We start from the raw sequence: 16,491 nt of genomic DNA, 5'->3' as shown, positions 1-16,491 counted from the left end.
TCAGTCACTCAGAGCTTGTGTAAGCCACGTGGGGATAATACCCCTTTGGGAGCTGGAGATGTCCGTGTGAGTCAGCCGGGGCACTGTGCCGATGCTTTGGTATAGCAGCACCCGCCGAGTGTGCAGGGTGTGGGCTGGGATCACCCCCACCGGCCCAGAGGGGGGGGGGGAAACAGGGCCTGATCCGCCCAGCTGAGGGAGTCTGTCTGGACCACATCGGGCAGGATAGCGGGCGCAAGCCTCTCCCCGAGTCCATTGTCTCCTCGTGTGCTGGCCTGTCTCGGTGTGTCATCAAGTAGGTCCAAAATGATAATTTTGTAGGTTAATGCTTTGAAGATTGCCGGAGCTGTTGTGCCATGCGACCGGCCAGCATGGCGGTCAGGCCTCGCCCCCAGTTTAATGATGTTTTTAAGGAACTAAGACTGGGTGAGATCTAACACAGTATAGAAGGGAGCCCTAGAGAAGTCTTGAAGGTGGGTGTCAGAGGGGAAAGTACAAAAAAAGGATAGAAACAGCTAATGATTTAGAATGTCTTTTTTGCGTGCTCTTTGGCATAGGAGAATATAAATGGTGTGAAAAACTTGCAGAAGTTTTATCTTTTAACTTCCTAAACACCTGTATACATGGGGAATTCAACAAAATATAAATCTGTGATATTTGCAGTAGAATAACACACACGGCCTGTAAACTTCACCATGAAAATTCAGTACAATTGTGGAAATATATATTAAAAAAACAAAACAAAATGGAAATTTATTGGAATTTGACAATTTGAATGACAATCTTTTTTTTTTTTTTTTTTATTGCTTTGAATCAATATGATAAATTCAATGTAACATGAACAAATATGATTACCACAGGCTGGTAATGGGTGGTCTCCTGCGTCTTCTGAGAGTAAAGTGTATAGGGTATGTAATAGTTAGGAGTGATATATGGGGGCATAGTTGTTTTTTTTTCTAAGTGTACTGAGGTAAATTGTTCTAATTCTTTTATCCAGTCCAGTGCATGTTGATAGTGTATAAAAAGTATATAGCATTTTATTAGGTATATTTAAACCCAGATTAAATCTGTGTTGTGATAGTTTGTGTAGTGCTATTCGGGGGTCTTTTTGTTTCCAGAAGAATTTGGAGAAAGTTTTTTTTTTTCCATCTGATCTAGAGAGCAGTATATGTAATGCTTGTAATGGATATAGAGGTTTTTGTGACTAATTTTAGTACTCTCTCATTGGGAGGTAAGTTTGAGGTTGTCCATGTTAAAATTGTCAGTGCCTGTAAACGTATCGGTGGACCTGCGCCTAATCTCAGGGCTGTTGACTTAGACCAATATATTGAAAGCCTGGTATTGAGTGTATAATGCTTTCCTGAAATTATAGAATGGAATTCCATAAAAGTTATATTTTAAGTTTCTAAAAATGTGAGGCCACGATATTTGGTCAAGCTGAGTATCTTAGGTGAACAAGACTGCTTGGTTTTTATTGGAGTGTTTTTCAAATATAGAACCTGCGTCTATTGCCGTTCTGATTCCCTGGATGGACTACCTGCCTCTAGTAAATCCCAACTGCTGGAGAGGTAAGGTAGTGAGCAAAAATATCTGGAGTCTGTTGGCCAGTATTTTAGGAAGTTTAAAGTTATTACTTAATAGCACGATCGATTTGTAGGAAGGTAATGGTGCTCGGTTTTTGTCTGGGTTTGCGATTAGAATAGTTCTTGAGGCTGTAACGGGTTCAACCGATATCTATGTATATAGCATTGATCAGTGAGGCTAAGGTGCTGGTAATTTGGCCTGGTCCCTGGGCCTTTCCTGCATTTCCCATTTTTATTGCCCATGCTACCTTCTCCTCTCTAATAGGAGAATGTGTTTTTGATCATTAGTTAGTCTAGGTGGGTTTGTTCCCTTTTTTCAGATCCATGCCTTTCTTAGGGTCATATGGCTGTGAGAAAATGATGTTTGATAATGATACGATATGGGCGTGAGGGGCTTTGTATTCCTAGCACTATAATATTGTCCCTTTAAACTTGTAGTCTTAGCTTAACAAGGTTGACAAATATTAAGCTTTACTTGCAGTATTTTATCTATATCTTCCAAAAATATTGTCATTCTAAACAAGTAAGTTACGTCCACAATCAGGACTAATAAATTAATGCATTTTGCTATTTCTTTCTACAGCTACGCTTGCTGTGTTACAGTTAATGTCAACAAAACATTTTTTTTGTACCGTTTTTATTCTACACATATCTTGAGAATCACAAGAAAGCCACATTAAACCTTTGAAAAACGATAAATAATACATATGAATGTAATAACAGTTCAACAAACACAAAGCAAAAGTGCATAAATGGTCTCCGGCATAACCGCAAGAATTCTTGGAAAACCTGGGTCCCAAAGTGGTTAAATTATACAGTAAACCGTAATCATGCTGGGAGCAGTCCATATTTATTCCTAGCAAATGATGGGTGAATTACTGTAAATATTATATTGCTTATTGTTTAGCAACTGTAACTGCGGTATCTACAAACATTACTAACGTAGCGAAATTATGACTTTGATCTGCGTGTTTAAAGTCACGATAAGGCTTAACCGCAATACAATTTTTTTATTTTTTTTTTTTTACAGGGCTTCTCTTTGCGGTGTTCCAATTCCCAGCTACAAAATTCAGAAAGATACTAAAAAGAATTAGTATCACTTGTTTCAGCCACACTTGTTCTGTTGTTAGACTCTCTAACTGGCTGTGCATGATGGGCGTTGTAGTTCGAGCATGTCAGGGGAAAATGGCCAAACCCTCATAAGTGTACTGGTGGCTAAGGCAACAGAGGGAAACAAACAATGCCTGCACATGTCACGCAATCCAGGAAAAATGTAACTTGTTTTAATAAGATTGATAGACCTTAGGCACGACAAACAGCAGTGAAAAGCCCCTAATTACATATACAGTTTTTGGTTTTAGTTATATTTCATGCGCTTTTATCACATAATTGAGCATACGTTTGTATGTTGCCTTGCGAATGTTCAGTATCTGTAACTGAATGTGGCAGCCATGAATGGTCAATGTGCTGTATTTTGAGTTACACATTTTGGGGTGAGGAATGCAAATGCTAACTTATATTTTTAGTCATACGGAGTTGGTAAGAACACGAGAAGGTCTTGGGTATAGTTATAGACAACAAGCTAGACAACAATGTGGAATGTCGGGATTACAGGGCCTGGCTGGCATGGTGGACAGACACACTTCAAGCGAGCTCTTCTTATTCAGTTAGCAAATCCTGACTTATTGCTTTGAATTTATCCTCAGAAGTAAATTAAGCCATAAGCTTACCTAACGATTTGGACTTTGAAGACTAGGGGTGCGTTGGATGGTGGTAGGCAGGCTATTCCATAGGAAGGGAGCCACCTCCCAGAAGTCCTGCAAACGTGAGTGGCTGTATGGTGCGAGCAGCAGACAGGAGAAGGTCACAGGCAGGGTGGAGGGACTGAAAAGGAGCATACCTATGGATCTGTGAGAAAATATAAGAGGGGCTAGAATTTCTCAGTGCTTTATATGTATGGGTTAGCACTTTGAATTGACTCCTATAGGATACAGGAAGCCAATGTAAGGACTGACAGAGGGGTGAGGTGTGAGGGGACCGACTGTAGAGAAAAATCAGTCTGGTGGCAGCATTCATTATAGATTGTAGCGGGGCAATACGGCTTTTGAGAAGACCAATTAAGAGAGGGTTACAATATTCTGTGCATGAAATTACTAGAGCATGGACAAAGCATCTTGCATAAGAAAGAGGCGGATGCGGGCTTTGTTTTTAAGATGGAATCTACAGGATAACGCATTGGTTAAAACACCTCCCTCAGGAGAAAATTGGAAACCAGGACTGTGGCCAGGGACTCAAATTAAAATGGTTTGACTACTTACCATCAAGTAGAACCAGGACACTCCTGTCACCATAACTACTGCAGCAGCTGTAGTGGCTACGGTACTTACCACACACACGTTTTCTCAAACTAAAAGCCTCAGTCAAGAGACTCGTGAGACGTGATGAAAAAGTATTCAGTGTTAAACATCTACGTCTACAGTACTAACACAATAAAGGTCTCAGTGTAGACTGAAATATTGACTGTTATTTTATTTTAATTTATGTACATTTCATACAACGTGAGTTTGTATTTGTTGCATGATATGACAAACTGATTGATATTGTGTTCAAGAAACACTGGGAATATATTCTACAAACAAGGATCGTGATCAGTCCTATGTAGAATACTATCTATAACTGGCCAAAGATTTTCATGTCAACAGACTTTTATTGTTGTCCATTCTACTCTAACAATATTTTTTTAAATTTAAATTGTTTTTCCCAGATATCTCACCGTTGCTTGGTGAACGAGTACACGACCAGCTAGGAAAAGATGTCCGTCCAGCTTTTGACGCAGTTCTTAACATGGCAGGAGGTAAATCATCAAATCCCTGTGTCATGTCCGAAATATATATGTCCATGTATTTCTAGTGAGTCTCTCTTGGTAGGTTTGAAAGCATAATATTGTTCAGGCCACATGTAACTGCTCACAATAAGTTTTTTACTACAAAAGTATCCAGTGCCGGACTGGGAAAAAAATCTGGCCTGGGCATTTTCTAATCAGAAAGGCCCAATATTAGGAGGTGGAGCCAGAGAGGGAGCATTAGTATTGTGTCCTCACCAATAACAACACATCCCCCCAAAGTGAGCGTGTTAGGTTATTGCTCTTCCGGGGCAGCCCATGTGCAGAGCTCTGCTAAAGAGCTCTTGCATGGGAAAAATAGACCCTGTGTAATGCGCAGTGCTGTGTTTGCTTGTGACTTGACTTGTCTCCTTAAGTGGGATACCAAAGGACAAAAAGGCTACGAGAGAGTGTTGTGCATGTGTTTGGTGGCTAATTGTGGTATTGCATATGTGTAGAGTGAGCTGCTTGTGTGTCAGGGATATTGTGTGTAGGTGGTGCACCGCCAGACCTTAATACAGTGGACATTTTTTTTTTTGTAATTAGTATTTTATTGAAAGAATTTTCAGATTTCAAAATGGGGAGGGATACAGAAAGGAAGAGGGGGGTGGGGAACAAGGGAAATATACATCCAAAATATATTATATCATATAAAATGTGTCATTACAACATACTTATCAAGTGCGGTTGTACAATTAGACGAGTAAACATGGTTGTATTTTTAGGTTTACTAATGGTAAAAGGTTCACCAAAAACATAAAAGTCTTAAGGGTTGTCTCCAACTTCTGAGCGTATTGTTCAATGTGATCATCAGTTAATCGTCCACTGAGAATTTTTTGTCATGGGTGGAGATATTTGGAAATATGGTCAATTATCAATGGTATGGTGCTACATGGTTGTCATACGATATCACAATCTTGTGATAAATTTAATCACTATCCTGGGATCAATTCCCTAGGTACAGGAACATACAAGTAAAACATGACATAGTCTTATGTTATGAATTATTGTTCTAACACAATTTTTCCTCGTAGTTTAGTTTAGTAAGAGGGGAGTGTTGTTTGTAAACTGTGTAAGCCTTTGTTTGTTTCTAGATCTTTCCATTTTTGCCAGTTTGACCGATCTATATGGGTCTGGCTGGGTGTGGTGGCAATGTCTGGTTGTGGTGAGAAAATGTCTGGTTTTGTGCCATATCAAGACTGGAAGTGGGCAACCTGATTGTTTCCATTGGCCTGCAATTACATTTCTCGTAGCTAAAATTGTCATCAGCAGTAGGTGAGCGTCCGCACAAGACACTTTGCTTGGGATTAATAAGAAAAGGGCCATCCTAGGGGTTAGCGGTGGGATTTGAATCCCCAGTTGTTCCCATATATGTTGTGTTTCCATCCACAGTGGCTCTATCTCTGGACAACCCCACCAGATATGAGTCATTGTGCCCCTATCCCTGTCGCATCTCCAACAGTTAGATGAGGATTGGGGGAACATCTTATGAATTATGTCAGGGGTGTAGTACCATCGGTAAATCAGTTTTCTATGAGCCTCAATGTGGGAGTAACAGGATGTGATGTTTTTCAGAGCTTGGAGTGATGTCAACCATTGTTGTTTGTCTGAGGGGGAGTGGGTGCATTCTTCCCTCCAGTTTGTTTGGTATTTATATTCTGGTTTAGGCATTTGGTTCAGTAGTAGAGAATAACAACTCGTCAGGGTTTTGTTTCTGATCGGTGTATAATGACATTTGTTGTATAGGAGCATGCGTTGGGTATCAGGTGTGTCTGGTGTAGATACCCTGTCAGAAATTAAACTTTTCAGTTGGATATAAGGGAAGATAAATGATGGGGGCAGGTGGTGTTTTGTTCTGAGCTCAGGGAATGGTATTATAGAACCCTGTTTACATAGGTCTGCAATTCGGAGGATCCCCTTTTCCCCCCACCCACCCAGGGACAACTATGGGGACACCGAGTTTAAAGATGTGATAGGTGCCCAGAGGGAAAACTTAGCGTCATTACCGCTGGAGCGGTGTACGTAGTCCCAAGTCTGGATGGTGTACTTGGTTAGTGGCAGTAATGGTTTGCGCTTGTCTCTGAGATGTTTGGGGGTCCACATGTAGTCGATCACTGAGCCTTTGGGGTCATACCCATTCTCAATGTCGACCCATTGTAGTGTGTGTTTCGGGGCATGCATTTTCACAGCGTGTTCCAGCATGGCTGCTCTGTGATAGGCTGCTACATTGGGGAATCCCATTCCCCCCTCTTTGCTTGGGGTTTGTAGGAGGGTTAAGGGTAACCTGGTTGACATATGAAGGCTGTCAACATCGATTGTATTTGTTTATGTAACGTAGGTGAAATAGGTACTGGTAGCATTCGGAAAATGTATAGTATTTTAGGTAAGACCATCATTTTGATGGCGTTTATCCGGCCGAACCAGGATAACATGACATCTTTCCATTTATGCAAAATCAGTTTACAAGTATGCGGCAGGGTGGAGAAATTACCTATACGTCTCCCGACTACAGAAATTACAAAAATGAAACTTAAATACACACTAGATTGGAGACAAACTTCCCTCACCTATCTAGGAGTGAAAATTACAGTGGACATTTTAAATATCTGTGATATAGACTGGGGATTCTACGTACTATACCTAACTGATCAGTACAATTTACATTTCAGTTTAGTTAACCCACATAATTCTTAGCTCATATACCCAAGTTCACACTATATTTAAATGATCACTACAGTGTCAGGAAAACAAAGCAGTTTTCCTGACACTATAGTGCCCTGAGGCACTGAAGGGGTTAAAACCCCAATCAGCAGCTTACCTTATTCCAGCACCGGGCTCCCTCGGCGCTGGTGACCTCTCCTCAGACTTCCAGCTAGCTAATTGTTTCCAGTTACATATTCTACTGGAAAGTAACTATCCTCATGATCTGTAGTTCGTATAATTTAACAATTTAACTACTCATAGCTATATTTGGAGAATTTACCATTTATTATTCTCCCTTAACCGCCCTTATCTTGTATATATTTTTCCCATTCCCCGTATTCCCGTGTTCTAAGTTTTTTTTTTTACCTTTTAAAAAGATTTATTAAACGTTAAATTTTATGTGTCAAGTTTATTAGGGATCTTATCTAATCTGGACAGATTATGTTCTCCTGTTTTCTCTAAAACTCTTTCTCTTAAATTCTTTCCAAGGGTTATCCCCTCTAATCTGTCCCCAAGATAGTTTCTATACATACTATCCGCTTCCTATAGCTTTCTCTTCTTTTTGGTGGTGCAGTGTGTGTTTATTCTCAATTTTCCCGTGGAACCCTTTAACATAGTGTACAAACATCATGGAACCCCAAAAACGTATTTTGTGCCATAGGACAATTCTTTAAATTAGCAGAGCTTAATTTTTTGGCAAAGTTTGTTATTTGGTATATAAACACTAATTTCTACTGAAAGTAAACAAATTTAAGTACTTAGGAGCAGGTGTGCTTCTGTGTGTAGAGTTGGTGTTTGCATCTAATTATAGCGTTTTAATACAGAGGTGTATTTTGTATGTTATGTTTGCATTTGCGTGCAGTGGTGTGTTTGAATGTAGTGTTGGATTTTAAATGCGGAAGAAGGCCAGGTTTGTTCTTGGTTCCGCAGAATACCGTTTTATCCGGCCGATCTCCCCACAGGCCGTGAATATGTGAAGCAGGGCTGGTGCCCACTCTGCATGAACCAGTAGGGGAACATCTCTTGATCTCCCCTACTGGCCCTCGGCCCATGGCCATCGTGACTCACCAATGATTTGCCCAGTTTATTCAATGGCCAGTCCGGACCTGCAAGTATCACTTTCGCCATTGCACTAGATACCTGTTTGATACTGGGAAATATCTAGTATTTTGGAAGTATGGCAAAAATGTATTTGAAAGGGCAATTGATATCAATTATTATTTTACTCTTTGTTTTTATTCATCCCATATATATGACGAGGTGTGAAAATTAAAATGAAAGGGTTATTCCAAGCACCATAACCATTTTAGTGATTTCAAGTGTTCCCAAAGAAGGCCAATTAAATCAGAGTGCAGATGGGATACACAAGCTTTATAACTGTGTGAAACCCACAAAGGTAAGTTGCATCTGTATCTAAAAATGTTCAGTCGGTCAGGACAACTCCACCCACTTCAGTGCTTTCAAGTGGTCATTGTGCCTGGTGTCTGTTTTGCTTCAAAGCTCTGCAAGTACTGAGCATAACCTCTAGCTGCTGGAGTTGTAACCACCATGGGCAGCATCACGTGCAGGGAAGACCACAGAGACTAACTCTTGGTTTCAAACACTTTCTGAACCCAAGGTGTTTGTATATTGCTGAAGGATCCGGTCATATACTAAAGGTAGAGATGAAGTATTTTTTTTGTTGTTGTTGTTTTTCCATATACCTCATTAAAAATAAATTGCTTCTTTTCATAACTTAATGAAAAATTATTATATTACTTACCTTTACTCCAGTGCCACCATAAATACAGATTTGTGTTTCACACTCTTATAAAGTGTCCTGTCTGCCCTCTGATTTAATTGGCATTCCTTGGGAACACTTGCAAGAAGCACTTACTAGAGAGGTAACCATAGCAACCACTGTGCATATGCTGTTCCAGGAAAGCAGAGAATTCCATGTCAATCAATCTTTGACATAGAGTTGGTATAGATTGATTGACAGGTGAAGGAGAGACCAATTTTAAATAAGTTTCCAATTCACACATTTGCTTTTAAATTAAATTACCTTCACAAGAGTTTTTAAATCTTGGAAAATGTAATGATTTTCTTAATTAAATAAATGTCAGCTGTCGCAGGATTACTACTCATTAAATTCATTGCTCACCTGAAGTCCAAAGAGAATTATGATAAATGTAGTCTGACAGTAGTACAAGGATCAAGGCTGGAAACAACATGCTCTAGTCTAGAGGATGATGTACTTACTATTCCTGTTTCCTTGGATTTTCCTCTCATGGCTAGTGATCTTTTATAAAATGATACTCAGTGGTAGCTTGTTTCATAATTTAACTTAACTTGAGCACCAGATGTTTCATGTGAGAAGGTACTTTACAAAATCAGCAGGTACGTTAAAAAGATTTACCACCACACGGCTCTGTCGTTTATCCACCTTCAGGGCTTTGGATGCCCAGAACACTACTGCAGATTCTTGCCAAGGGAAGTGATTTAAAGCTTTTCATGGCTTAAACATAAATCTTTTTACATGAACTGGCTTTTAGGTCCATTCCTATTTTAGCAATAATTTTAATACCTTAAAGAAGAAAAGCTATAAAGTGATTTAAAGGGATACTACAGTCACCAAAACAACGTTCAATTAATGAATTAATGAATCCCTTTGGGAGGCAAATAATTTTTCTGTTTATGCAGCCCTAGTCATACCTTCCCTGGCTGTGACTCACACAACCTGCATGAGAACAATATGCTTTCACTTTCAATCAGATGTGACTTGTTTTAAAAGTATGTATTGCTCTGTAAATTGAACTTTAATCACACACAGAAGGCTCCTGGTGGGTCTAGCAAGCTATTAACAGAGCAGGAAATAATACATTCAAAATTAAACAGAATATTCAATAAAGGAAGTTTAAACATTAGATGACTCTTTACAGGAAGTGTTTATGAAGGCTGTGTAAGTCAAATGCAGGGAGGTGTGACTAGGGCTGCTAAACAAAGTGATTTAACTCCTAAATGGCAGAGAATTGAGCAGTGAGACTGCAGGAGCATGATCTATACACCAAAACCTCTTCATTAAGCTATATTTGTTTTGGTGTGACTATAGTGTCCCTTTAACGAGCCACCTGTTAGAATGTGGGCCACACACTGTTAGCAGACATCCCAGCACAGGTGGGCCATTTGCTACAACATATAACCAGATATTATAAAGTGAAATCTCTGTATTAAGAGATCTTTTAAGATACCAGAGAGGTATCTGAAACGTTGCTCCAATTGGATCTCAGAGAGTTAATTGCAGGATCTGCAGCCACAAGTCTCTTTAATTTGATGCGGTTGTCTTTTAGCTATAGGCGGTCTATGCAGAACGCTCTGATATACCGTATATACTCGAGTATAAGCCGACCCGAATATAAGCCGAGGCCCCTAATTTTATCCCAAAAAACTGGGAAAACTTATTGACTCGAGTATAAGACTAGGGTGGGAAATGCAGCAGCTACTGGTAAATTTCTAAATAAAATTAGATCCTAAAAAAAATATATTAATTGAATATTTATTTACAGTGTGTGTATAATGAATGCAGTGTGTGCGTATGTGTGTGTGTATGAGTGCAGCGTGTGTGTATGAGTGCAGTGTGTGTGTGCATGAATGCAGTGTGTGTGTGCATGAATGCAGTGTGTGTGTGTATGAATGCAGTGTGTGAATGCAGTGTGTGCAGGGCCGGTGCAAGGATATTTGCCGCCGTAGGCAAAATTTTTTTTGCCGCCCCCTCCCCCCCCATATGTCCTGACTTCCCCCACTCCTCCCTCAGTGGTCCTTACCTCCCCACCCCCGTGTTCCTTCACCCCCCCCCCCCAGTGGTCCTGACTCACCCCTCCCCTAGTGGTCCTTACCCTCCCCTCCCCTAGTGGTCCTTACTTCCCCCTCCCCTCCCATAGTGGTCCTTATCCCACCCCCTCCCTCTCATAGTGGTCCTTATCCCCCTTCTCCCTCCCATAGTGTTCCTTATCCCCCCCCATCCCTCCCATAGTGGTCCATATACCCCCCCCTCCCTCCCATAGTGGTCCTTATACCCCCCTCCCTCCCATAGTGGTCCTTATCCCACCCCCTCCCATAGTGGTCCTTATACCCCCTCCCTCCCATAGTGGTCCTTATACCCCCCCTCCCTCCCATAGTGGTCCTTATCCCCCCCCTCCCTCCCATAGTGGTCCTTATCCCCCCCCTCCCTCCCATAGTGGTCCTTATCCCCCCCCCTCCCTCCCATAGTGGTCCTTATACCCCCCTCCCTCCCATAGTGGTCCTTATCCCCCCCCTCCCTCCCATAGTGGTCCTTATACCCCCCTCCCATAGTGGTCCTTATACCCCCCTCCCATCCATAGTGGTCCTTAACCCACCCCATCCCTCCCATAGTGGTCCTTATACCCCCCCCCCCCCCTCCCATAGTGGTCCTTATACCCCCTTTTTTGTTATTATTAATTTTTTTTTATTATTATTATTTTTTTTTTATTATTTCTTATTTTATTTATATATATTTTTTCGTCCCCCCTCCCTGCTTGATACATGGCAGGGAGGGGGGCTCTCCTTCCCTGGTGGTCCAGTGGCAGTTCAGTGGGGGGAGAGGGGGGCTGGCAGAGCTGTAACTTACCTTTCCTGCAGCTCCTGTCAGCTCTCTCCTCCTCTGCGCCGTCCGTTCTGCTCTTCTGTCAGCTTACACTGTAAGTCTCGCGAGAGCCGCGGCTCTCGCGAGATTTACACTGGGAGCTGACCGAGGTGCTGACCGGACGGCGCAGAGGAGGAGAGAGCTGACAGGAGCTGCAGGAAAGGTAAGTTACAGCTCTGCCAGCCCCCCTCTCCCCCAGTCTGTATTATGGCAATGCAAATTGCCATAATACAGACCTTGACTCGAGTATAAGCCGAGTTGGGGTTTTTCAGCCCAAAAAATGGGCTGAAAAACTCTGCTTATACTCGAGTATATACGGTAAGTGTAATGAACCTTGGTAAAAAAAAAAAAAGTAAACAAATAAAATTCACTGACGAACATTGAGGAGTTTGTTTTATCTAAATTGTGATTGATAAAGGGTAATACCTTTTTTTTTTTTTTTTTTTTTTTTTTTTTTTTTACCATTGTAGTGTTTTAAACTGTCATTTGTGGGTGTGTGTATTGTAATTTTTCAAGAAACAAATAAAATTAATCTGACTCTTAATTGTCCAGGTATTCTAAAATTCCAGAAGAAATATGTTGTCTGCTAGTCATCCGCTCAGCAATTAGTCATTACATTGGAATGTGTATCTCTGTCTGCCTGGGGGTTCTATGACAGAACTTATAGAAAAATGTATTAGAAATAATATTGCATTGACTATGCTTTCACGTCAACACATAATAATGTTATCTTAGAAACCTAAAGATATATCCTGTTGCAATCAAACATGCCATGTGTTCTAAGTATTTTTACGTTTTCAGGAAATTTAGTAGTAGTCTGGCGTTCCGACATTTACCTCTATAGTGGTGGTTGGTAGTGGATGGGAAATGTTGTAAAACATACTTGTTATACGGTGTTGAAGTTCCTAGATGGATATGTAATGTAATGTGTTTACTAAATGTGTCCTCCTTAACGGTCCAATAATCATAGACGGGTGTTTAGGTATAATTTTAATTATTTAGTCTGGCTTAGTGCATAACCTCTTACTTTTATCTTCTGCTTTTTTTATTTCTGTTCTTGTAAGTGAAATGGCATTCTCCAAGGAAGACCCCAGGGGAAAGTCCAATGCTGTAATCTCCATAGATTGTTGCTTTTAAATCTTTTTAGACGATATAAAACGTAGAACACTGTAGTAGAACATACGTTTTAATTTATAGAGAGGTATTGTCTCGTAAGAGATGCTTGATATGAAAGTACACGGTGATTCTAGTGTCTTGCGTTACACTGTCTCTTAATCCAGTAAATATTCTATTTCATCACGATTTCAATGATGCACTGCTCATCGCGGGTGACCTGCACATTTTAAAAGACATCCTAAAGTTCCTGTAATTCTTGCATTCATTGGGGTTCAATGTCTTCTCAAGACTCTTTTTGATTGATTCGTACTGATATCAATTATTTTTTCAATGACCAAGCGTGGCTTTGTGGAATGTAGCACTGATTGCACATATAAATTCACAGAGGATAATATATTCTGTATCATGTGTGTAACTTGGATTACGGCCTGGAACATGTCCTTATCAATAGATCATTCAGAGAGCTGATACATACAGGTTCTCCACTACTTGTCAGTATAGACTGATTTTCCATCTTTTAACTAATTTCCCATCTTTTAACTAATTTCCATTGTGGGCTCTCTGTACTGGTATATTTGGTGTCTACCCATTCATATTTCTTCATACTTTTGACATAATTAAACATTAATATAATGAACAAATGTTTACATTTCCAATACCGATCAATGATAAAAGCAGTTTTATTTCTATATTGACGTGTGCTGCGTTTATAGATTTAAATCTTCAGTTTTTAAACGGCTACTGTTTGTATGTTGTATTCACAAACATGTCTATTATTTCGTCTGTCTGTTAGCTGAACAAACGCTAATGAAGTTCAGTCCACTTTCTGGACATGTTTTTATTCGGTAGTGATTAGGAGTATTGTTAAAAACAAAACATTCTAATTTAGCTGCTTGCTGTCTTTGTTTGTCGTTGTTTGTGGTCAATGCTTAGTTCATCAACACCTGTTTTGTTTATTCATCCATGACATTTTTGTTGTTTGTTTGTTTTTTCTTTGTTTCCTGTTTCTTTGTTTTGTTCTTGAAGTCAAAGTGGAAAGGGCTATTAAAGGTAAACTATTCGTCATGTGATGTGTAAAGTGCTTAGACTCGTTTGCCTAGTTGTGTTTGTGTATATTGTAAAGTATTTGTCTTGCCTCTTTTGCAGAACTGATTTTATGTCCATTTGAATAACTTATAGACTGTTATAAAGTACAGTTGGTAAGGTTGATAAACTAAATTTTCTTGGTTGACATTGACAATCAGGTCTGTCACGAATCCCTCTTCTTAGTTGTGCAAATCAGCAGGACAAGAAAGTTTTCTTTGAATAAGCCAATAAAGCAAGAATTTTAAGAATTGCTTGGTATAGAGATTGTCTAGAAAAAAATTCTAACAAAATAGTAGAAAAGTGTCTTTTATAGCTTTGGTGAGCAGTTTTTGCTAAAATATTTGCAGTTGTCTACATGTACCTATCGAGATGCATATTGAATTGCACTGAAGCGAACACATTTGCAAAATGCATTGGTGGAATTTTTAATGAGCAATAATTTATTTTGGTATTACAGTGTAAAAAAAAAGATTATTTTTTACTTACCGTACGTCTTGTAGAGAATATTTATATATTAGACTCTCAGACTTCAATGTACCAGGAAAATGAATAGAACCTTTGCCAGTCTACCTGATCTCCGTTGAAGTACATATGGTTAGTCACTAATCTGTGAATTGTCCGGAATTCTTCTGAGACTTGCACATTTTTGGAGAAAGTAGATGGTCTGGAAAAATTCTTTCAATTGACTAGATTTTCAGTTCAGCCAATTTGGCGTAAAATATGAAGCGTTCTCATTAGTTCCCCACAAATTCTCTTTTTAGTGAAAAACCCTGTTGAATTATAATGTGCGCAAAAGATTGTTGATATATGATTGTTGGCTTTAAAATACTCTGTAAATCTTTTTTAAAAGTTTCGAACAACCTTGATTTACAATTTAAGAAGATAAAATATGCATGGATTTACATAGCAGTGCATATTAAACTATGAGAATTAAATGTATTTGAAGATTAAAGATATTATTTAGTTTTTTGTATTATTGTGTTTGTTTGTTTGCTCTTGTGAACCTTATGGTAGTTGGTACGCAGACAGGGAAGGCCTTATCTGTACACATTAATCGTTTTACACTAATCTCTACATTTCTTGGCCTCTTGCTTCTTTTTTACTAAAAAAAAAAACTGAAACAAACAAACTATTGATTGAACTATCCAAGATGGCTAAATGCAAGAATTTTTCTATATACTCTCTCTGCTTCTTATTTTCCCTTTATAGGACATAGGATTGGATTTATAAAATGTGCAGATCACTATTTGCAGAGTGCAGTAGGACGATTATGTGCTGATTCAAAGCAACAACATATGGGAAAATCCACTTTAAAGTCAGTTTCTGCAGAAAAATATAGCAAGCCAGTAAAATGTGTTGTGGATAAAAGTTAATGCATTTTGTTAATGTGTGTTTACAAGCCTAATTTTATGAATATCTTTCTTAATAATTGCATGATCTACTGTACTGTTTGACGGAAGTACTTTTGCTTCTGCCCTTAGCTATTAAAGAAACAAAAGAAGCTTTGGAGAACGTAAGCGTTGCCGTTGAAGTGTTGCAAGAGGCGACGGACCGCTTGAACACAAACTTAACAGAAGAAAAGCTGCAGCTCAACAGCACCCTAAGTGATTCGGCATGTTCCACAAATGTAGCAATGATACCCTGCAATAATATTAAGAATTCATTAGGTCAGCTACGGATCAATGCAAACTTCAACTCGGTAAGACAGATCTCTCAACCGCACATTCCTCACCAAAACCTTTAAATGGGAGTTGGGATTCAATTAGGTGTTTAAGTTATTCATCCAACGCATGGAAGTGTCCACGAATGAAGGGTTTATGATATAGTTTCTACATCCAGTGAGATTCATTGAGATCAAGTTGCATTTTATAAAAATAACTGCTGACTGTTATCTAGACAACGTACAGAGGTATCCATGAACCTTCACCTTTGCTATTTTCATGGAGAACATTTTGATTGGGCCTCACAGTTCTTGATTATTTTCTGTTTGAGTTCATAAAATGGTCTCCAGATCCACTGAGATTCATTGAGATCAAGTTACATTTAATAAAAATGACTGCTAAAGCGGTTACCGTAGCTTTTATGCAAACATTTCAACATTGAGAGAAATCTCAATAACGACATAAAAATAACTTTGTAAAACTTATTTTTTTTTTTACATATATCAGTGGATTTTTGTATATTTTTTTTTCTTTTCGCAGTTGCCAGACATTAATCAGTATCTGGAGAAGTTACAAAGAGTTCTCAGAACGGACCTCAGCAACCTGGTTCAGAAGGTATAACAAGAAGACTGAAGATAATATTATGTTAAAGAAAACAAACTGAAAGAATTAAGGCAGCTGTTCCCGAGAACCATAAGAGGAAAGCAGTGGTTTTATAACGTCTTACACATACACCACAGTATCTTCAATTGTGAAATATATAACTGATAAATCCTGTGAAGGGGGAAAACATGAATTAAATCAGCTTTTCTTTTCAAT

At 39.2% G+C, this 16,491-nt stretch overlaps 1 protein-coding gene across 13 annotated transcripts in view; it reads left to right on the top strand.

Annotated features, from left to right (window-relative positions):
• The window catches only part of PROM1 (prominin 1), a 161,415-nt gene that overhangs the window by 95,705 nt on the left and 49,219 nt on the right, over positions 1 to 16,491 (top strand). For 7 of the 13 annotated variants that reach the window (XR_010091245.1, XR_010091244.1, XR_010091243.1 and 4 more), the window contains 3 exons: positions 4,348 to 4,437; positions 15,493 to 15,710; positions 16,213 to 16,287. Coding sequence is in view for 8 of the 13 variants with exons in the window: in XM_063457803.1 (XP_063313873.1) it covers positions 4,348 to 4,437; positions 15,493 to 15,710; positions 16,213 to 16,287 (383 nt within the window). In the remaining 5 variants the exon portion in view is untranslated. Of the gene's footprint in view, positions 1 to 4,347; positions 4,438 to 13,951; positions 13,976 to 15,492; positions 15,711 to 16,212; positions 16,288 to 16,491 lie in introns of all 13 variants that reach the window. The other 6 variants (XR_010091246.1, XM_063457799.1, XM_063457796.1 and 3 more) reach the window with 1 other exon arrangement.

The sequence above is a fragment of the Pelobates fuscus genome, chromosome 6 (assembly GCF_036172605.1).
Source record: "Pelobates fuscus isolate aPelFus1 chromosome 6, aPelFus1.pri, whole genome shotgun sequence".
Lineage (NCBI taxonomy): Eukaryota > Metazoa > Chordata > Amphibia > Anura > Pelobatidae > Pelobates > Pelobates fuscus.
The sequence above is the reverse complement of the archived record's forward strand: the minus strand, read 5'-3'. Positions and strand labels throughout refer to the sequence as shown.